Source organism: Trachinotus anak, unplaced genomic scaffold, assembly GCF_046630095.1.
Source record: "Trachinotus anak isolate AG129_WGS33_773 ecotype Australia unplaced genomic scaffold, CSIRO_AGI_Tana_v1 ptg000004l, whole genome shotgun sequence".
Classification (NCBI taxonomy): domain Eukaryota; kingdom Metazoa; phylum Chordata; class Actinopteri; order Carangiformes; family Carangidae; genus Trachinotus; species Trachinotus anak.
The window spans coordinates 17,453,793-17,477,760 of NW_027273855.1; the positions used below are offsets into that span (position 1 = coordinate 17,453,793).

Below are 23,968 nucleotides of genomic sequence, written 5' to 3' on the forward strand. Positions count from 1 at the left end.
GCATCCATGTGCGTTAGTTCTAGTTGAGGGGCTAATTGCAAAACCCAGTTTGCGGAGCACTCCGTGGCAAAAGCATCCAGGCCTAGCTCCTCAGTGATGTAATTCTTCACTTTGATTTATTAATTAGAGATCAGAGGATATGATATTGGGATAGTGAATTTGTATTTTAAGTATTGATTTTTGTTTGTACTCTGGCTTTACTGTTATCTGAGGGAAATCACATGTAATGCCCACCTGAAAGATTTCCCTGAGTGGTGGGAAATATTTGAAAGTAAAGCGAAAAACAAAGGAGATGAGATGTGAGATGAGGGAAACGAGTAGCAGATGGAGAGACAGAAAGAACATCAGAGTGTATTAGAGAGAGGCAACTTTACCCACTAACAAGGCTGGTTGACAGATCAGGCAGGGTCAGGACTCTGAGGCTACATCCACACTACTACGTTTTCATTTTAAAACGCATCACTTCTGCTACGTTTTTGCCCCCCGTCCATACTACTCCGGAGTTTTCGAGCCTCAAAAATTGAGTGTTTTGGAAACGCTGATGGCCCCGTTTTAGTTTGAAAACTCCGGGCTCATGACTTGCTAAGAGTGCCTGCGCTCATGTGGTACGCGCCCTAACCACTCGGCTATCGGGTCGCCCCCGTTGTTAGTATTTTCTGCAACTAATCAGTTGAGTACACCTGAGAGTAGACAGTCAGCTTCCTGTTTACATCGGCACACGCATGCCCAGTGTCCATGAATGGTCACACCTGTATGCATTTTCAGGTGTGGTAGTATGGACGTAGATCGTTTCTGATACGGAGTTAAAACGCTAGTCAGGACGCAGAGCGTTTTCATTTTAAAATGCAGTTTTCAAATGAAACTGTCGTAGTGTGGATGTAGCCTGAATTGGTCTGAACATGGTCGGTGTACTGAGAATGGAGGACTTCATTCATCCTAACTTGACTCAACTGCATTGAACTCCACTGAAAATGAGTATGGACTCCAGAAGATGTTTATATCTTAATCATTGAGTGAGCAACAGTAACAGAGTGAACACAACAACACAGGACAGAGCATAGAAGTGAAAAGTATTAAGTACTGTAGTTTGCCAGTGTCCAGAGGGAGACTCGGTTCAAAGCGCCAGCTTTTATCATGTTTCTTTCAGTGGGACGGATTTGTGTGTATTGTGTTGTGTGGTCCCAATAGCACAGAGAGATTAGCATGTTATTAGTGCTAAGAGCACTGGAAGTTCAACATATTGCATCTTAAATAGAGAGCTCTTCGATTCATAGAGGCGGTCCCTTTGAGCTACGGTGATCACTTCACCCAGTGCCTGTTTAGCACCACTACCTAAAACAACTGGTACTTAGGGAGGCGCAAAGGGACTAGCTGCTGTGTGTTTCACTGTGCCGGCCATATTTCAAACAGTGAAGAAGAAAGTGGCTTATGAAGGCACCCTACCTCTTAATCCCTGTCTCAGCTCTGGTAGACCAGGCACCACCAAGGGCTATCCATCTATCCAACTCTCCACGTGCCCAATGAAAGCCACACACACACACACACACACACACACACACCATCACACACATACTGAGATTGGCACCATTAGTTACATAAGGACCAGCCAGGCACCACAGTATAATGACTTTACCCAGGCGAGAGGTGAAAAATTGGATTGGAGAAAGTTTTTGAGAACTACTTTACTGCCTGCTGGGAGTCCCCGAGTAGAGACAAGCCAGGGCAAAGCATGGCACATTTTAAAAAGCCAGCCAGCCGCTGGTTCATAGCTTGTCTCTGTTACCATCTCTCTCTTTATTTAGGTTTGGAATAGAACAAGTTTTGGTGAAATGCCAGTTCTGAGTGTTTTTGTATCCCTCAAACAGCTTTTTCTGTTGTTTTATCCAATATCACACGGTCTCATCAGTGTGGTGGTGTAATGCTCCATAAAATGCCAGTGAGTTAGTGTTTAAAAGTTAGTTAGTTAGTGTTAGTTAGCCAAACTTTATGGCTGGCGACGCCTTAAAACAAAGTTATGTGTACCTGCAACTTATAGAAGTATAGAAGCCCATTTTCCACCTCCTGCACCAACAATAAAACATTCAGTTGACAACTGGTCAAAAGATAAAAAGAAGTTAATACATTTATAATCAATTTAGAATCTGCAAATCAAATGCCAAAAAAAAAAAAATATTTGTATACACTTGGTTTTAAGATGTATTTATGTACAGACACAAGACCCATGACAGTGAGACCCTGCCTGATGCATTTAGAACCTGACTGACTTGTTCCTCAGAGCTGAGTGAACCTGGGAAAACCTCCATAATGTTTCTATTTTATAATATTACAATATTCTCTATCATCTATAATATTTCTGTATTTTCATTTCTTTTCTCTCCTCTGTTCCTTCTATAGTTGTTTTATTGTAATTGTTTTTACAGCCCTAAAGAGGTAAAATGATCAAATGATTCACAAGAAAAATACAAAGTCAAAAAACAAAAAAACAAAAACAAGGAGAGATGTTTTCCTGATTTTCTATCCTGTTAACCATCTCCCGACCCCGTAGACTTGTGCTGCGTTCCCCTTGGGGGGATTTCAACACCCAGTTTGGGAACCACTGATTTACAGGGCTGTACAAGCATTACTGGAGGGTACTTACTTTTGGGTAATGTCTATTTTAGTGAAGGAGAGCAAAACAACTGTTCTATGTCTGCATGAGGAGAAAGACGGTAAAGACGACCCATGAATCAGAGGCTGGCTGGCTTTTTATAATGTGCCATGCTTTGCCCTGGCTTGTCGTTACTCCCAGTGATTTCCGACAGGCAGGAGAGTCTCTTTCTCAGTTAAAGGGTGAAACCTGTATGAATCAGAAGTAGTGAGTTAGACCTTGCATACAAATTACCCCCCTGAATCATATTGTTTTGTCAGGCTTGATCTCATTGGCTGATGTTTTTGCATGTCTAAATAAAAAAAACACATTAGCGAAGCAACTGAACAAGAGATAACACGGTAGTTGGAATTCACTGTAATTCACCCCTCGCATCTCCTGGCAAATCCTCAATGTCGTCCTTATGCTCGACTGTCTGAGCCGGACTTATATGCTTGAACACAGAGGAGACTGACTCATGCTGCCTAAAGTCATACAGAATGGGCACAGGCACACACACAGATATAGACCTGCTTTTCAAAGCCACAGATCCTGATGACACATTCAGTAACATGTTATTAGAGGTCATTTCACAGAGGACACACACACAGAAAGAGAAACACTGATGTGATTTATAGTATCTGCAGGCTAAGGTGGAGAGCTGTGGAAATGAGAGGGTCACCAGTCACCCCCGTCCTCTCGCCCCGGGGGAGTGTCGTCAGCTCCCCTCTCACTTTCACTCCTAACACCTCATCAGAAGTGTGTCCTGCCACTACTCCATATAGCCAACTTGTGTCAACACAGGCGGGTTATTTATCATATACAACTGTCAAGCCAGCCTGCCACATGGTTGGGTCTCTGTTTGAAATCCCAGTTGGATGCTGAGGCAAAGCAAACTGTTTTTCATGCATTTCAGCCACTTATCTTGAGCACACACGCTCATCTTAATTAGCTCTCAAACCATGCGGATCAAACGTTTTTCCTCTCGCAGACACGTTCACTCTGATCCTCTCCCTCATCACTCTTTTATCTGTAGCTTACTTCCCTCTCCTCTTCGTGGCATGCTGAAGAAGGTGGCAATGATTGAAATGTTTTGGGGCTTTGATATTCTCATTTTTGGCATTAAGGAGAGGAGGGATTATGGTGAAAGGCTGTGTCCACTTGTGTGTTCGTCACCGCTCTGTTTGTGTTTTTCTGGTTTATACACACCTCGAGGAATTGAGTGAATATACACCAGCTAAAATCACCTAAAGCCTCTTTTCCACTGGGCAAAAAACCTACGAACACCCACTAACATCGGGCTTTTGTCGGCAATGGAAAGGGTACAACTGGCATTCACACCTGGGTCAAATGACTCTGCAGTAGACGTGGGTATTTATCACCTCTGATCAGAATTGATGTAAACACAACACCTGGGTGGAACCGCTAATTTCCACCTCTTTGCTGCTGTAACATCAACAGAAGCAGCACAACTGAGGTCTATGATCCTTGGTAATAACCTGGGATCACAGGTGGAGAGAGTAATTGGTGGTTTCTGAGAGTTTGGAGTAAAGATTAAAAAAACAAGTATTAAAAGAGCGAGAAGGAGAGAGCAATGGAGCAGACAAAGGACGGACAGTAGTGGAGGTGCAATAGGGGCCTGTTGTGTCCTGCTGTCATACACACCCCCTAATTGCTTAGTATTTATGGTGGGAGGAGTGGTATGTGTGGGCAACATACTTCTCCACATATACACACCCAAAACCAAAATACACACTAAGAGATTCCGTCACCCCAGTGGGAGTCATTTGTGCTTGCAGGAGGTCGGTGGGAGGCTTTTACGGGCCGTTATGTAGGCGGCTCACTATTACTGGAAGAGCATTGGTATCTTTTGATCAAATTCTACCCCACTCTCCAGTAACGTGCTTCCTATGAATTGTGGGCTAATTGTGCCGTGTGGGTTTATGTGATTGCGTGCGTGTCTGCGTGAGTGTGTGTGTGCTTGCATGTTTGTCTGGGTGGGCAGAGACCTTTCTATCCTTGATTGATTGTTGTCATCTCGGTGGATTATTGAGTTAGCAGCGAACGTGATAGGCTTACTACAGCATCTCAAAGGAAAGAGTACACGCACACACACACACACACGTCCCTCATGCCTATACATTTCTTTACTGCAACTGCTGGTGGAAATATTTGAAGGAAAGGGACCATGGTCATGTGTAATGAATACATTAAGGGATCTAAAGTATGTGTGTTGGATGGATGAGGGTTGTATTGGCCTGTACTAGGGCAGCAGACACAGTGTATGTTTCTGTGAATGTCTGAACGATAGTGAGCAGGGCAAAGATTTTAAACGTGTCACAATAAACTTCAAACTGGTCACTTACTAAATAGAAATGGTCACAAATCGAAATTGCAGTCATGTTTAAGATATTTGCAGTTAACCGAAACATCTAAATACAGTTATTTTGCTGATTAGATATCTCACAAAATGTCTTTTCATTATTCCAATGTAAAAATTGTACCAAGTACACCCAGATAAAACCCTGAGGCTATTTGCACTTATCTAGCTACAAAGAATAAAAGCTGTGCAACCAGAGGACATTCTGAGCACCAACTCCACTATCTATCTCAATCAACACCAGAAGATAAACACCATCCTATCTGCTCTCTGTGCTCTCTGTACTGTATTTAACAGACCTTCACTTGACGAATGGACAAAAGAGACCAAATATACAGCATAATGTGTGTTATTTTTAGCCAACTGTGTAGGGGTTGTGCACTGTTTGCAAGTTTTGCTGTTTTTTAATGGTCACAAGTGGGCAGACTGTGGGTAAACACATGAGGTATCAGCCTCCCTAGTCCTGCCTTTCTCTGTCTCAGTTTATCTTTATAATTAGAGATTGTTGTAACAGTCTTGTCACTTAGATTTGCATGTCTTTCACATCTAAAAGAATAAAAAATGATGTGCTTAGTAAACGCAGCACCAAACTAATACTAGGGGGTCCCTGTCTTTGCTTTCAGAACAGCCTCAGTTCTTCATGGCATGGATTCCACAAGATATTGGAAACATCCCTCTGAGATTCTGCTTCATGTTGACATGATCATTTCTGCAGATTTGTCAGCTGCACGTTCATGCTGCCAGTGTCCTGTTCTACCACATCCCTAAGGTGTTTTTTTTTTTTTGGATTCAGTTCTGGTGACTGGGGAGACCACTGAATTCTGTCATATTCATGAAACCAGTTTGCGATGAGTTTTGTTTTGTGACGATGATGGTAAATTGTGTCCGTAATTCAGCAACAATACTCAGACTAGCTGTGGCATCGAAACCATGATTGATTGGTATTTAGGGGCCTAAAGTGTGCAAAGAAACCATTCCCCACATCATCATCACCACCACCAGCAGCAGGACCTTTGATAGAAGGCAGGCTGGCTCCATGGATTCATGCGGTGTGTGCTAAACACTGACCCCACCCTCTACATGCCCCAGCAGAAATCCAGATTCATCAGACCAGGCAACGTTTTTTCCAGTCTCGAACTGTCCAGTGAAGCTGAGCCTGTGCCCGCTGCAGCCTCAGATGTTTGTTCTTGGCCGACAGGAATGAAACACGATGTGGTCTTCTGCTGCTGTAGCTCATCTGCCTCAGGGTTCACCATGTTGTTCATTCTGAGTTGCTTTTTGAGTTGTAAAGAGTGTTACTGAGTTACTGTAGCCTTTCTTTCAGCTCCAACCAGTCTGGCCATTCTCCTCTGATCTCTCATCAACAAGATGTCTCCATCTGCAGAACTGCTGCTCACTGGATGTTTTTTTTTTTTGTTTTTGGCATCATTCTGAGTAAAAACTCTAGAGATGGTTGTGTGTGAAAATCCCAGGACATCAGCAGTTTCAGAAACACATAAACCAGCCTGTCTAGCACCAACAATCATGCCACAGTCAAAGTCACTGAGATCACATTGATTCTCCATTCTGATGGCTGATGTGAACATGAATAGAAGCTTTACCTGCGTGATTTAATGCATTGAACTGCTGCTACATAATTGGCCAATTGGATAATTGCATGAATAAGCAATAATGTACTTGAGTGAGTTTATGGTACATAAAACACATTTAAAATAAATAAAACCCTCACAACCACAGCACTGAAATACAAAGAGGATATAATTATACACAAACCATTGAGAGTAAGATGAAAAGGATTTGCATACTTTGCATACAGACAGGATACTGACTAGATTAAAAAGGTTAGTCCTAAGATGTGAAAGAAATTGCACAGCTGATATTTATGGAGGGGCTATTAGTCTTGATTTTTGGTTTTGTTAATGCCGTAGTGTTTGATGGCCTAAGGCAGTGGCTGGTGGACAGTATAGACAGAGACAGTCAGCCAAGTATGGAAGTGCTAAGCCATTCTGAGCCTTATACATTATACACCAGTAATGTAATTTTAAAATCAATCCTATAAGAGACAGGGAGCCAGTGAGAAGGTATTAACATAGGGTTGTCTTCTCTTTTAATTTGCAACAAAAAAAAGTTTATTCACTTTTTTTTGGTTTTTCTTTTTTTTTGAGGGGGGGTAATCTAGTTAAAAGAGCAGTGTAATAGTCCACATGTGAAAACAACAATGTATTAATCAGTTTCTTTACATTGGGAAGGTTAAGGTGTTGGTTTGTTTCTTGCTTTGCCTGTCAGCTAATTTAATGCCCACCTCTAATCAGCTGAAGAAATACTCATTAATACCATTGATCGGGTGTGAAATTACCTTTTGCAGGCATTTTGTGACTAATTGGACAAGTGATTCAGGGATTCAGGATATTTGTTTGGATGTTTGTTCAGGCATGCATCTAAAAAGTCGTATTTTATCCACAAATGTTGTCAGGGTCGACCACCCCCCTCCCCTCCCCCACACCACCAATTTAACTGCAGCCTAGCTGTGTGTCATCTTTGCTGACATCCTCCTGCGTGAGTTTTATTGAGCCTCTCTAACCATGAGCCCGAGCCGACCAGAAGATGTATGACTCTTTTGACTTTATTCATTTCCGTCAGCCCCTGCTCTATCCAGGGGATAGACAGAGGTTATTAAGAGAGAGGGAGCTCAGTCATTCTACGTTAGCATATGTCGTTTGTGATTTTTCTCTGCATTTTCTCTCATCTCTCCATTTATCTGATTTGTTTTGCCATCTTTTTTTCCATAATATTCTCCCCATCCATCTCTTGGACCACCTTTTTCTACTAGAATGAAACACTTTCTTTTCAGATGGCTTAGTGATTCCTTGACTTTGGTAAGGTAATGCTCGGTGCAGGTCGCACTTCACTCGCCTCGCCCCGTGTCGCTTCACACCCTGTCTGTGGAGCTATTGCCCTCTATGCGAAGGAGTGTTCATTTTTAATTATCACTCAGCATTTGATCATCTCCCTCCCCTGCCTGTCACAGTGTCTCATCGGGTTGCTGGTAACATTTCCATTACATTTGGAAGAGAGGCTGCAGCTGTGTGTCGAGCATGTGGTGTGTGTGTGTGTGTGTGTGTGTGTGTGTGTGTGTGTGTGTGTGTGTGTGTGTGTGTGTGTGGTACGTGAATGTGCTCCTTGGTGCGTTCCTATCATTGCAGCAGAGACGAGATTCCTCCCTCCCTCATCCATCTTCAAGCGCTTGGCTGAAAATGACATGTCGACACAACAAAACACATCGTTGCTTGAGATACACACACTCAGACACCGACACACACTGACGCATACTTGTGCACCTATCTTTGTGGGGACCCATTATTGGTATAACGCATTCCCTAGCCCCATACCCCAACATTTACCATCACAACTGAATGGCTAACCGCAACCCTAAAACCAAGTCTTGACCCTCAAACATCCATTTGAACTTGTGGGGTCCAGCATTTTGGAGTATTAGACCCTATGAACCTAGTAAAACAAGCACACACACAAACACACACACACACACAGGGAATGGAATTTTAATTAAATGGTTCACACCCTCTCCCTGTATTTTCCCCCAAATGGCACGCTAATTGAGTTGATGCAAATAGGGACCCACAGTCTTCAAATTGTGGGTTTTTTTGTTTCTTTTTTTATTTCTTTCTCTGTTGTTTTTGTTGTTGCACAAAATTTTGCTTGCAAAGATCTGAGTTGGAGTGAAAGGGGACAGAGAATGAATTTGTGGGTGACAGTTATTGAATCATAAATGATTCAGTCTTCTTTATCTTAAAGAACTGGCCTGGAACCACTATTGATGTTGGAGTTGGGGGGGGTGAGCCCGAATTGGGACAACAGTGGAATTTCTCTTTTCATTGTACAGGGTTTAACTTTGCTTGTGCTTGTGCTTGTGCACGTATGCAATTTTGCAAGCACGTATTTTAATAAGCGACTAAGCTCACTGCAGTGGTATTATTGAGGAAGGCTCTCACCTCCTGTAAAGTTCCCAGAGTATTCTCATTCCTGGAGGCCATTGGCAGTAAGGCTGGAAATAGTGAGCTCCTCTTTAGCTCAGCAGGGGATGAATCGATAAATCTGTCACTGTTTATTTTATAAAACTTTTAATCTTCACCTCTGGGCTCTCTCATCGTCAGAGGCTAAACTCTCAAGCTGTTCAAGTTGACTCGCTCAGTTTAGGACTGTTGGGCAGTTGCTGTGAGGTGAACGGATATTGTTTTCAATAAACCATTAACAGCACATAGCCATGTTGGCAGTGTGTGTGTATGTATGCTGCCATTTCTTTTTTTTTCAAGACTGTTTCGTGGTCTGTGTAGCTTCCTCACAATGTTCCTCCCAGTTCAATGCCACAGCAGGAGAAGCGGTTTTTCATCCGGAACATATGAACCCAATAACATTTGTCTTTCTTTTTTTTTTCTCTCTCACCCTTTAGGTGTTGGCTTTAGAAAGACAAGTCTTTGACTTCCTGGGTTACCAGTGGGCCCCCATCCTTGCCAACTTCTTCCACATCATCATCGTCATCCTCGGCCTCTTTGGCACCATCCAGTACCGGCCACGCTACATTGTGGTGGTGAGTACATGTACCTGAATACGAGTAGGCAGGTACAGTCTGTCACATAATCCTGTTCCTCACGGTTGTTGTTAAGCAGCGTCACATCACTTTGCATTAGTCCACTGCCTGTGCATGGACTGCAGTTTGTGCATGTTGTTGCCTTTCCTCTCTAATTGCAAAGTGCGCCGCAATCTCTCGTGCATTTTGCGACACCCTTAAATCACTGTAATCCCATGGTAATTAGGACTAATTAAAATGGGGGGGTGGGGTGTTTGGGGGAAGGGGGCTAAGGAGCTCATCAGATTTATACTCAGCTTTGAGTTTCTGGACAGAGAAGGTCATTCTTTGAAACACGGTGCAAAGCATGTGCTGCCCTCTGCTTCACTGCTTTTGTTAGAAAACACCACCATGAAACTTCATGAATGCGCTTCAACACACTTCAGTTTTTATTTGACACCATAACGTGCATCTGAGGCATTAAAAGCCTATTTTGAGCAGCATTAGTGGAAGCGCAGATGGCGATGTTAATGACAGGAAAAGATTGGGGGAGCGAGAAAGGGATAGACAGGAAAAGAGAGTGAATAAAGAGAGACAGGGGAGATGGAGAAGAATAAATGGGAGCCACACAGGATAAGATGGAGAAACAGAGGAAGCAGGAATTTCTGGGGGGGAGAGGAAAGAGGGAAAGTAGAGCTATTGTGTCATATCAAGTGGAAAATGGGAGAGAGCAAGCTCAGGGGTTTCATGATTCAACATGTATGTTTTTACGAAGGTGGCCTCCGTTCTTCCTCTGACACACCTCTGACATTTTACACATAATTCATTGGGAGTCAGAGGATTTCACAACCTTCACACTGATGACTCTTTCTCTATCTTTCAGTGAATACCACTCTGTCTGTCAACAGTTGGCTGTCTGACTGTACAATTTTGTAAATGGTTGAGTCGTGAACTTCTTTCAGCCTCAGTCATTTACAAACCCGCCGCTCCCTCAGGGCACAAATAGACTTGCTGAACTTACTGCCACCTTTAAAAACATTGAGGACGTAGACACAGACATATGTGTGTGTGGTGTCTGTATGTGTAGAGAGCATGTGGGTGTGTGTGTGTGTGTGTGTTAATAAAGAATTTGTGTGTGGGAGGACACTGGCCACTGGCTTTACTTGGTTTAGGAGCTCATTCGATCAACCTACCATATTCTCGAGAGTTGTCATATCCCGTTCTTCGGTTCATCTTGTTTCCTTGGGGCTAATCTGTCTGTGTCTTTGCCCTCCAGTATACAGTATGGGCCGCTCTGTGGGTCGCCTGGAACGTCTTCATCATCTGTTTCTACCTGGACGTAGGAGGGCTGTCCAAGGTGAGACTTTCAAAGTGTCAGTCTGCTTTTTTTCTCAGGATCTTTCATCGTCCATCTGTCAGACAGCGCGGGTGGTTTTGTCTGAACTGTGATGAATGTTCTTTTCTTCCTAAGGTCACAGTTGAAGGTCATAGTTGCAGGCAGGTGGAGGAATAAAGCCTGATATATATTCCTGTGTCCAAGCACTGCGCCACCTACACTGTAGGTTTCTTTTGTGGTGTGTCCAGAACCCTGTCATAAATGATGTGCACTTCCATCATGGCCACAGAAAATACTGATCAGTTGCCATGTGTCCACTGAAGTCATATAACACAGTTCAAACATAGTTCCTGTCTACGGTTCAATTACTGTCCTAAATGTATGCACAAGATATGTTAAACAGCAGGTCTACAAACATTATTTTCTACAGTACTTTTGACAGTCAGGCAAACTTTTAGTAGTGGAACTGCTAACCAGGTGTAAAACTGACCACAAACCAACTTTTAAAAAATGGTTGATAATTTGAACACAGTTTATTTTTCGCCCTTGGTAATGGACCATGGTATAAATGCAATAATAAACACAGAGATGTCCTGATATAGAAAACATCAGACTGCACCTTACACCAAAATTAGTGGGTATAAGCAGGTTTTTTTAAACAAGGGTAAAACAGCTGAAGAAGGCAACTGACACCTTTTAGACTGCCAGCCAAGTTTGTCTTTCTGAGACACACGCAACAGCAGGGCGCTTTGTTATCACATGCAGTTACAGAGCACGCACACACACACACAGACGCAGATGCAGGGGAGAGAGAGTTAGCTGTTAGCTGCCACGCAGACTCATAAAACGGATCTGTTGTGTCTCATCCTTGGGCTGGTGCTCCTATAAGTCAGAGCCTTTGTCTGAGATGCTTTAATCAGTGAGTGTGTGTTTTTTTTTAAACTTATTTAAGGGATGCAGCTCACTCTTTTATCCCCGAGCAGTGTCTGGTTTAACAGCAGCGTGCTAGGAAAGTAACAGGTGTGTTTACATAAATGCTAATCGAAGCCGGAGCTGTTAAATACCCGCGTCTACTACAGAGTAATGTGACACAGGTTTGAATGCTGATTGTACCCTTTTTCATTGCCGACAAAAGCCTAATGTTAGCGGTTTAGCAGGTTTTTTTGACCAGTGGAGGGGGGCGATAATCATTTGAATATGTGGATAACAGAGCTTGTTTTCAGAGCGTTCTCTTGGAATACATTCACAATATTGCACCCATTTGTTCACACAAAAATCCGAGAAATAATTGTGTGACGATTTAATTTATTTATATTTATTTTCTTACCTCTGCACACAAGGCCAATTGCTTTGCAAAGTGAGTGTTAATGTTAACACATTAACAAATATCTGGTATAAACCATCTCCTCTATAGTTACTGTGCACAACATGAATAGAACAAGGACAGGTGGAAAAAGACACACACACACACACACACACACACACACACACACACACACACACACACATACACACACACACACACACACACACACACACACATATCACTCTTGTCTTTGCTTTGTTTTTTCACCTGAAAATGATTAATCCTTAATTCTGACCTTGTGCCGTTTTTTTTTTTTATTAGACCAGACAGAGCTGCTCCAGTAAGAACTGTTGATGTAAAATGTAAAAGCATAATTGAGTATTCTTGAGCTTTGCTAATGCTGAACATATATTTTAGCTATAATTGATGCACTGCCAACAAGTGCTTTCAGCCTATGACAAGCCTGAAAGCACCGGTGTGAAGCACAGCCTAAGTAAACATGATTACTTGTGGTATATAATGAACGTAGGACACAGCTTTCTCGTATGAATCCTACACCAAGCTATAAATTGCACTCTGAGTTGTAGCAATCTGTGCCACACACCAGCAACTGCAACACCTCAGCAGAGATATATAATTTTGCCTTGAAGAATGTTTATGTCCCCTTAGATTGTCTGTGCGGTATATTTCTGCTGACCTGTGGGAGGCCATTTACCTCCCTGTCGAGTTTCAAGTGGAAGATTAGAACTTAATAGGTAAATAATCAGGAAAAAAATCCCCCTCCCAAACCACCACGCTCACACATATACTCTTCTAAATCTTTTGGCCCCCCTGTGGTTCCTAAGTGCAGATTAGATGTGTATTTATCCAGACAAAGACGAGTGTTTGGGTTGTCACCTCTCAACCTGTAAATTCATCCAGCCCCCCCCATCCTGTCAACTTGTCTTCCCACAGCTTTTTTTCCCCACTGCTCACTTCTCCTTTGATGTTTTTTAATTTATTCCACAGATTTTGCAAGTTCCACATCTTGCCCTTTTTCATTCAAGTGTACTCCTCTCCTCCCCTCTCCTCTCCTCCGCCTGCCTGACCATTGAGAATAATGAATTCATGTAGGCAACGGTCATCTGACACCACCTCAGCCAAAATGAAATTCAGAAACACCTTCCCAAGCTCTGGTGACTTTGTCATTGTGTGATAGACCTTGGGTCCATCAAGTGTGTCTGTCTCTCACTGCATATGTCTGTGTGTGTCCACTGTGTGTGTATGTAATCGTGTGTTCCTGCATGGTTCCTCCTAGAATAATGAGGCTTGTAGGGGCCAGCTGCTTGGGGCTGAGCCTGGGCATTAACCCGACAGATGGAGCCAGCCTGGGCTCCCAGCTCTGCATATGGTGGCCAGGAGGAGAGCTGGCTAATGGAGTGCACACACACACACCCCATGCACACATGCATGACCAAACTTGACACACAGCTTTCTGAGAGGACCCCAACACATTTTATCATAAACCAGAGCCCGCTAATTCTGTCGGCCATTCTTGGACCGATATTGACAGGGCAGTACTAGAGGATGTGTTTTGTATATGTGTGTGTGTGTGTGTGTGTATGGGTGACAAGGCCCTAGAAATGAGGGGGCAGGTTGTCAGAGTCATATGCTGCATGCTCTGTCACCTCCTATTGATCCCTTATCCCCTCCCCCACAGTGAAAGACAGACAGACAGACAGACCCCTGCTACTCTACACGCACCTCTGCTTTAAACGGTGCCAAGTCATTCACTGCTTCTCCTTTTATTCATTCACTCTCACACTCTGCACACAGTGACTGCAGACACTGAGACTTTGTCCTCACCAAGCCGTCTGAATTTGAAATGACTTCTTTCCTTTGCCATTTTCCCAAATTCATGAAGCTCTGATTCCAACACATCTCATTCAAAATCTGTTTTCACTCCTCTCTGTTTGGTATTGGTAAAGAACAGTGTGCAAAACATTGTACAAAGCTTACCCAAATAGCAAACATGTCATTTATCTGGCAGGAGTTTAAAGGAGCTTATTTTTGCTATTGCTACATAGTCAGTGCAACCAGCATTAACAGCTTTTTACTTATCAGACTAGAGGAAATGTTGTGAGTACAGCTTCAAACTTCATTCCTTTACTCGCCAAGAGCTGTCTCCAGTGGTGGAAAGAAACTCCAATGTTAACTCTTGTCTCTATGACGTCTTGTCTTCTACTAAATTTAGCACGCTAACCAGCTAGCCCCGCCCTGTCTCGTCATCTTTCAAATAGCGACTCACTGTAGCCTCCAATCTGCCCCGAAGACGTAACGTTGCTCTGACAATGTATTAAAACCTCTTGTATTGTAAATGCAACAATGGCCAAAGCTCTTGTCAGACGACCATCTCCACCACCGACTACCAGCAAGAAACCACATTCAGTGGCAGAGAAAACGTACTGTTTGCCCCTTTAAACTCTTTCAATTTCAGTCTTTTTGATTTTTGGCCTTGAAAAGCGAACGTGTTTTGTTGGGTTACTTTATGAGCCACAATAAAATCACGGTTTTATACTTGATAGGTTGTCTGACAACAGAGACGGATATATATGTCTATGAGAAGATGATGCTACTGTTGCAGACTTTGAGCAGAAGGACAAAAGGAAACTTAGCCCTCTATACATTGTTTTGTTTTCAAAAACAACCTGAAAGCAGTCATATGAACAAATGTCATTTTCACATGAAGAAATGACGTTTTCAGATTCATCCACCTCTCTTTCTGTCTCTCTGTCTTTTTCTCTCTGTCTCTCTCCCCTCACACACATGGACTACAAACGTTGTTTCAGAGATGATAGCACACCACCATGAGCACAGCCTGTCCACCTCCTGAATCAATAGTCAACCACTGTGCATGTGCAACTTCGTGAAATCTAAGTAAATATGCGACTCAGCAGGGTCAGAAGAGTTTACAACATCCAGTTAGCCACTCAGGTTTGCTCCCCAATGTGATCACACAAACAAACTCGTTTCTCTATATTTCAGAAACAATAAAGCATAGAAGTAAGATCCTCATCATTTGATGTTTAGCTTTATCGAATGCCTCTCGAGTGATTCCAGTAACAGGATTGTTTCCAAATATGTATTGACTTTTGTTAAAGAAAATAGTTTGAGCACTATCAGTGGACTAACCTTGAATCTATGATATAAAGGGATCGATTTGCGCTTTGGGGTGCATGGGAGCATAACAACAACACTCCTGACAGTAAGTTGCCAAAAGCCTCTTCAGTATCGACTGCTGATGTGCTACAGTCATGAGTGTAGCTACAGCTTGGCTAGAGAGGGTTTCCCTAGCTTGCAGGCTCAATCAATGGCATCTGTCAAGTCATTAGTCTTCACAATCCTACATATTGACCTTCAGCCGCCCTTGTTTTTGTGACTCTGTGTGAGACAACCACAGAGTGACAGAGAAGGAGAGAGATGCATTATATTCAGTACCATTATTTTAATGCTTTTCAAGGCTCGTTGCATTTTTCCCCTGACTGCATAGACCTGTTGTTGAAGTTCTTGCTACTAGTGTTATCATCTCTGTGCTGTTGATGTGTCCATGTATGTGTGAGTAGGGGTTGATAGGAATCAGAGATGTTTCCTGACAGCACTTGGATCTGTTAATAATGCATGTCTTGTCACTGAGGGGCAGATGCGGGGTTAGACTGCTGTATTGGGGTATTGATTGGTGTGAGCGTCTGTATATCTTTATGTGTGGGCTCATATGGCTGTGTGCAAATTGAACATCACCAGGGTGTAACATAAGAGTTATGTATAAAATATTGGCTGTAAAAGTTGTGGTACCTTTTTAAAAAACACGTTTTAGCAGTAACATTTCTTCCCTGAAACAACGTCCCTGCTGCTCTGGTTAAACCATAAAACACACTGTCAACAGTTTTCCAAGGGATTATTTATGCACCAGAAAGTAGTTCCAAAGAAAACTGTTGACTGTGAGGTCTGTGGATTATCCTGAGAAACAGACACATTGTTTCTGGAAAAACTCATTGCTGTTTTGAATTATATGTAATTTTTTAATCCTTTAAGCAGCACAAACTCCATTCACCTCAGTTGAATTGTGGTGACAGCAGAAATCTTAAACAAAGGTATCTAAAAACATCAAATAAAGGCCTATCACATGGATAGACAGACCTTGTGGTAAGTTAAATATAGACCTTATGGTAGGTTAAAAAAAAAAACATGTTATAGCCCTGCTAGTGGTATGGCTTTAGGCGAGGTTTGACCCACCACTTTGATCCAAACTGAAATATCTCACCAGCTATTGGATAAATTGCCGTTAAATTTCGTTCAGGCATTCATGGTCTCCAGATCTTGAATCCTAATGACTTTTAGTGGTTTTTAGTTAAATGTCTTGACAGATATTGGGTAGGCTACCATTGAATTTATCCCCGACATTCATATCCAACTCATTTAAATTGTAATCACTTTGATGATCCCTGTAATGCTTCCATCAGGTCAAAATATCAGTTTGTTCAAAACTCTAGTTTATGACCAGATATCTGTAAAACTAATGGCCCTCCCGTCAGTCTCAGCTGCACTTTGTTTTATTGCTTCTTAACCAGTATTCAGGCTTCTAGCACACTAAACTAAGATGATGAACACGGTAAACATTTCTGACTTACCACTATCATTGTGACTAGGCTGACATTACTATTTAGCTCATCACACGTCACTGAGTCACAACTGTAGAGTCTTTGGCCCTTAACATCTGTCTCGAGTGATCCAATCACAGGTGGGAAACTCTTAAGTACAGGTGAAAACACACCCACGATGCATTGAGGACGCATTTGAGATCCAATCATTCAGACCACAGATGCCTCCTTGCCCCGCTCTCTCTCCCTGTCACACACACAAACACATTGACAATGGACCCGTCTGTCATAGTCGGACTGACTAAATACAACAACGCATACCTGTTTATTTGCATATAGAAGTGGTCACTGGAGAAACATGTGGAGATGCATTCTAATGCCAGGTGTGAAGTGATGTGCTTAGACCTGACCACTTTCGATCAAATCACCTGAGACGCATGTTAGGGCCAAGTCTGAAGTAGGCTTTAGTCTTGGAAAGACTACTACTAGGACGTGAATACCATCTACCATAATTTTCTAGAGATAAGCTCCCTGCTTCTTGAACAACCTGACTTGTGGTCCAGCCTTGGTTTCCTCATAAAAAATAAATGAATGTGCATCATAAGTAATGAAGAGTTCAGAGACTGAAGGTAATGTTTTATTTCTCCTTCCAGGACAGTGACCTGCTGACATTTAACATCTCAGCCCATCATTCCTGGTGGAGTGAACACGGGCCGGGCTGTGTGAGGAGAGAGATGCCGCAGGCTCCAGGGGTCCGCACCACAGAGAGCCACTCCTACATCACTGTCATGGGCTGCCTCGTGGACTACCAGTACATCGAGGTGGTGCATAGCGGCACACAGATTCTTGTTGCTGTGAGTACAAGTTAACAATGCACATGTGACTCTGGCACTGACATTTTCGCATGCTGATACATGCATGTGTGAACATGTGGCAGGAACTCATCGTATTACACGCTTAAGACCAGCAGCAACCTCACTCACCGTGGGATTCATGTACATGAAAGGTGACCATGATAGAAAGGAAGGTGATGTTTTTGTTTCCCTTCAAGCACTTTTTCTCAATATACTTCCACAGCAGTCTCTTATTTTGTCTGTGGCAGCCTCCCTTCCTCTGCCCCAGTCGCTGAATGAAAAATTGATCTGTTGTTTTGTCTGGCTGAGGCTCAGACCTGCCAGCTCCTAACAGGTTACTCAAACACTGGAAGGGACTGTTATTGTCCTCTTTATACATCCCCGTATGAATACACCAGAGAGTCACATCCTGCCAGCATTCACATTTGCACACACTCATGTATGACTGACTAACCTCACTGGACGGGGGCCAGGACACTTGTAGTTGCCAGCACAGCAGGCACTTGGCTTCAGACATACACATTGCACACTTAAACTCACAGTAACATTCACTTACACACACTTTGTCTCCATTGTGATGCATATACACACCCACACCCACAGTCATTGTCGCTTCAATACATGTGGAGTGGATTTAATGGTGGCAGTGGGTGACCAAATTTTCATTCTTAACATTTAATCTTGGACTAATTTGCACCTGGGAAAGCACTGTGAACACAGTTGACTACATTGCAGATTAGAAAACTGGCAGAGGGAGCCAGTGTTGAGAAGCACTGGATTGTACCATTCATCCCATCACCCCCATGGAGAAAGGTAATAAAATGGCTGAACTCACTTTACAGCCCCAACTCTCTCACTCAACCTTAGCCCCTGCACTATAGGCAGTGAATTGGTTTATTCCTCGCCTCACTTGGGCTTTTACTTCTCCATATGAAATGGTAACACCCTTATGCCTGCATTTTTATATGGTATTGTCCAACCAAGCATTCAGCGGCATCTTTGTGGGAACAGCTCCCTAGAGGAGCAGGGAAATTGGTACTGAAATCCCAGTGTCACAAATGGCATCATTTCCCTCGTATCCTCACTTCCTCTCAGGCTAAAAGCAGAGCACTGCTTAAGATAATAGACTCCTTTGAGATGTCCAATCTTGTTTTGGTTTGTCCTTTTCCCTCTCTGGCTCAAGAGAGGGCCCTGACAGAACCAGAGAGTTGAAGGGATGAATGAAAAGAAAAGGAAGAAAGTGGGGGTGTCCCTTTGTCTTTGTTAGAGGGGTTTCAAGGTTGCAGTGAGAGGCCATTAAATATTTAGTTTGGGCTCCAAGGAGCATGTTTCATTAAGATGAAAAATGTGGATCCATTGGCCAGTAATGGAGGCATCACTGTCATCTATCTGCTCAGATTCGTCACGAGCGAGAGGGACACCATTCAGTGAAGAAGTGAAGCTTCAGATTTGGGAAAGTCAGCCTCGTGTTGTTGCTTATTGATGCTTCAGGCAAAATTCTGCCAAAAGCAACTTCAAGGTTTAAAGGATAAGCTTGAAGTGGAGGCAACCTTTTCTAACTGGGAGAATGCATTATTCATTTATCACTGAGGGGGGATATTTTGCTCCATATCTGTGGTTATTTTCTTTGTTGCCTTCACTGAAACCCAACTTTCCTCCTACAATACATATTGCTATTAAAAGGTTTTTCCCTGCCAATATAGTCAGCAAAAAAAAAAATCCACATTTTTTTTCTCCCTCTCTCTATCCTTCCTCCGTTCTGTCTTCTTTTGCTCCTGTGCACCGCCGTCACTGTTAAATAAAACAGTCTGAGTCTGAGAAAACATCTCCAGTGAGATGGAGGGTAGTTAGGAAAGAAAGGCAGGAGAGAGAAGAAGAAAAATGGTGCGAGATGTGAGATTCAGTTTACATCTGTAGACATAACTCTTACACACTAAAGGGACTAGTGAGAGATGTCAAAGTGTTGTCAGAGCTTCTGAGCTTCTCTTAGAACAAGCAAAGACAGTGCGCGCACACACACACACACACACACACACACACACCCTCCCCACACACATACACACACACACAGATATCATTTAGTGTAGGTTATTGCTGCCACAGGCAATTCTTTCTTCATCTATTCCCTGCATTGGGAGGATTGTGTGGAAGTTGATAATGGGAGGTACGGCAGCCTGCGTCATCCTCTCCTTCCATTGCTCACTTCCTCTTTTTTCATCTGTTTTTTCCCCCGCCATCACAATCTCTCAGCTCTGTCTGTTTTCCTGTCTCCTCTCCCTGCACAGATCTCACACTGTTTGACCTTCACGTCCATCAAATTCCCACCAACTTAAATGACAAAAATGACAATTCACATGTCTCCCCGCCTGCATTTCTCACTCACTGTCGCTTTTGTTCCTCCTTTCCCTTTCTCTAGGGCTCTGTCATGTCAGTCTGCGGCGTGTTTGTTAAAGTGCAGCTTGTTTTACGCCAGGGGCCAGTTTCGGGTGGGGGGCGAATAATGGCCCCTGGTTGATTAGAGGGGTCCCCTCAGCAGGTCTGGCGTGGGCCAGACCCCTGTGATTACCACTCGGGGCTGTGCTTGTGTTTTTTGTGGTTGTTCAGGTTCACTCAGTTCAGCAGCATGAAAACGGCATGGCCACCCCCTCACTCATCCTAAAGGTCACGGTGCTCGCTTTGATAAGTCCATTAGTCCATGTGGTGTTTTCAAACTCTCATCCTGAGCTGCCATCACCACTGGGGTGAATATGGTTTTTTTGTCCTGTTTGTGTGTATGCTGCATGGGGATCCGGCTGGAGAGATCTTTGATGTGCCTGTATTTGAAGTCCAGTAATTTGTCCACAATCAGTAAATGGCCATGGGTTGTCTAGTTTAATAATAGCAGAAAGTACATCATGTATGTCAGGGCTGACACTGCATTGTAGCGCTGCCGTAAATTTTACAGCATCTGCTTCAAAGGATTATGAAGATCCCAGGATTAAAAGACTTATGATGCAGTAGTGAGCAGTTATTAGGTCTGCTGGCTGCTGCCAAAAACCGGGAGGAAAAGAGAAAGACCACAAGACCAGAGGAGAGAATTAGTCTCCAGCTGGCCACTGAACACTGGGTCAGGCTACTCGCAGAACACCATAAAAACATGACTGCCCGCCATTATTCTTCAAAGGCTATCTCTGCCAAGAGCTTTAATTGTTAATATGTTTTGCAGGGAAATGGATTTTAATTTTGCTCTAATATTTGGTCTTTTTAAAACTTCTGAAAGGAGGCAGAAAGAAGAGAACAGAGGACTGAAACCCAAGCAGCATTAAAGGAGTAAACCTCTCGCGGCGTGCTTGCTTTTCTTTTCGCTTTTTGAGTGTGTACTGGTTGTTTTATTTAACTGCCTATTTGGCCTTCATCTGTTTGTTTCTTGTTTTCTTCATCTAAAATCTTCTGTATGGGGCTGCATGTGAAGAACAAGATGCATTTTAATTCTTCACACAGCTTTTATTTCTGCATGAGCAGCCTTGTTGTGTCTGTGTGTTCTGTTTTTGGACATTAACATGCTTCTGTTTGCAGTTACTTGATGTGGAAGATGCGAATCAGCACCACAGACTCTTAAAAACCCCATGTGGTCCTATGTAAGCTGTATAGATCTGCGCGCGTGTGTGTGTGTGTGCGTGCTCACATTTCGAGAGGGGGTTGGTAGAGGAGAACAGGTGGATCTGGTCTCTACAGTCCCTATCTCATCATGTTTTGCCATTAAACATGCAGCTGCCCACACACAAACACACACATTTAATTTTCTGCAGAGCAGCCTGCGCCTTATTGCCAGGCAGAAAGTCCTGTGTAATTAACCTCCAAGACGTCTGCACCGGCTTTCTCCATCTCCCTTTCTCTTCTTCCTCTCTCCCACGTGATATATTTGAGCTACGAATTCCTTTCATTATAGTTCACTCCTTCTCCACTCCACTTCTCCTGACGCTGAGCCACAATCAATAGTGTGTTAATTACCTTGTAGATCGACTCAGATATCCATCACTGCACACACACGTGCACAGGCCAGTCAGCTGTGGACAAGAGGCATTTCCAAATGTGTATGGAAAACAGACAAATACAGGGCTGAAACTAGCAATTATTGTCATAATTGAGGAATCAGATCAGTCAGATATTTTTTCAGCTAACTGGTTAATCCCCTGCAAAATTTTACGAAACATTGGTAAATGAATATCAGAATTCCCCAAGGTGGTTTCTTCAAACTGCTTATTTTGTCCAAAAACTAAAGATGTTCAGTTTTCCAAACTGAGAAACAGAAGGAACAAAACATTTCAGAAGCTGAAACTGGTGGGAATAAGTTAAATAATTAATTGACAGATACAATCTTGAACTGAAAAGCTGTTTAGTGGGCCACACTGATATTAAAACTTTTAGAAACTTTTTCACAGGCAGATCCAAATGATTGACAGTTCCCCTGATTTACGGTAGTTGTCTAGAATAACTGAGAAGGATTGCAGCTTCTAATCCTGAAGTAGAGTCATGCATGGTGGACTGATGTTTATGAGTGAGAGTGTGTTGTCAAAGGTGCTTATGTTTCTTTCTAGACTGGCACATTCACTATAAACCTGACCTTCATTAGCCTATGCAAATAAAAGTAACCTTCTTCTCAAGCTAAGCAGCTTGCCTTCTTCTCACGCACACACACGTGCACACACGCGCACACACACACGCAAATGAATGCCTGAGCCTTGACTTCTTTTCGCCCTCATTTTCTGCGAGAAGAAACACAGATAATGCTGAACTATCACAAACACTTTCTTTAGTTTCCTCCGCTGTATAGTAAATAGTATATTGAGGCCCACAGGAGCATAGCTTTGCTTTTGATGTTTTCCCACATTCAGGTTTGAACTTTTTGTGCCCTGTTTTCTGCTTTCATTCTTCCTCGTGTCCAGGTTGTCCAGGTAACTGTTCACTGTCCAGCAATCTGCAGAGGAGAGAGAGGAGGGCGGCACTTTCTGTTAGAAAGAGAATAAAACAAGGACACATGAGAGGTGGAGAGAATGGATGGCAGAGGAGGTGTACAGATTGTGGAGTGATGGTGATGTGGAGATGTGGAGTTTGGAAAGGGGCTGTACAGAAAAAAAAAAAACCCAAATGATTGGCAGCCTCAAAGAGTTGGCTTTAGTGTGGCACGTCCTCCCAGGCAGACTGAGATCGCGTCTCAGAGGACGTGCGGGGGCTTTATGAGCTTAATTAATATGACATTAATTTCTAAAATGATCCCTGAACTGACAGGGTGAGTGAGAGAAGACAACTGAGGGCTGTGTGTGTGTGTGTGGGGCAGAATTTATGTGTGTGATTTAAGGCCATTTAATATGCAAGCAGATATAAGTGGATGTGTCACTTGTTATTGAGGACACTGACCTATATTAGCTAAGGTCAGCAGTGCCTCCAGCAAAAACCCAGCCAGTGGTCACGTCTCTGATCTCAGCTTCCTTTACATTACTCTTTATCTACTGCAGCCTCAGTAAGGGAAACTGGAAGACAAAGAGGTTTAAGAGCAGCCTGTGGAGGGACTTTCTGGAAATGAGAAAGGCAGACATGGTTGGAGATATTACTTGCAGTCCTTCTTTATAGTCCATCTTGATTCAGCGTCCAGGCTTTACAGCGGTTATCAGTGGAGGTGTGAGAGATGGCAGTGATTTCCCATTAAGTGAGCAGTGACAGCCACTCTCACAAGGTTTGCCTTTTACTGATTAAAGTTATTCATTCTGTCTCAGGAAATTGGTGCTGTGTTGGATTTGTCTATTCACAACTGCTATTTTTAAGTGTGTACGGAAGCTAAAAGTAGGCACAGTATGACAGTCACATTGTGTGTGTCTGTGTGTGTGTTTTTATCCTTAGGGCGATGGCACAGCTTTAGATTTAAAACTGGCCTGATATTGTTTCTGTCATCATTATCTCAACCTCTTTATGGTTTCCCACAGTGTGTTTCTTTGAAACTACATTTCTCTCACACGCTCTCTCCTCCCCTGTTTTTACTGTTGTTTTCTCACACATGCGTTCATCGATACAGACAGATGACAAATCAAAGGAAAATCCAAATTAAATGCAACACAAAGAAAGCAGATGTCTCCACACATCGTGGAGGGTCACTGACTGGTCTGATGAGGAGGACGATGATGTGAATCACATGCTGTGTTATCATATGAACACCTATTGGTGACTTTTGTGCTACTGAGTGTTCAGACCAGGAACGGCACACAAAAAA

General features: G+C 43.0%; 1 protein-coding gene across 2 annotated transcripts in view; it reads left to right on the forward strand.

Moving 5' to 3' along the window:
* Positions 1–23,968, forward strand: part of nkain4 (sodium/potassium transporting ATPase interacting 4) — a 49,024-nt gene that overhangs the window by 10,476 nt on the left and 14,580 nt on the right. For both annotated transcript variants that reach the window (XM_071476497.1, XM_071476496.1), the window contains exons 2-4: positions 9,475–9,612; positions 10,868–10,948; positions 17,524–17,724. In XM_071476497.1, coding sequence (XP_071332598.1) covers positions 9,475–9,612; positions 10,868–10,948; positions 17,524–17,724 — 420 coding nt within the window. The remainder of the gene's footprint in view (positions 1–9,474; positions 9,613–10,867; positions 10,949–17,523; positions 17,725–23,968) is intronic.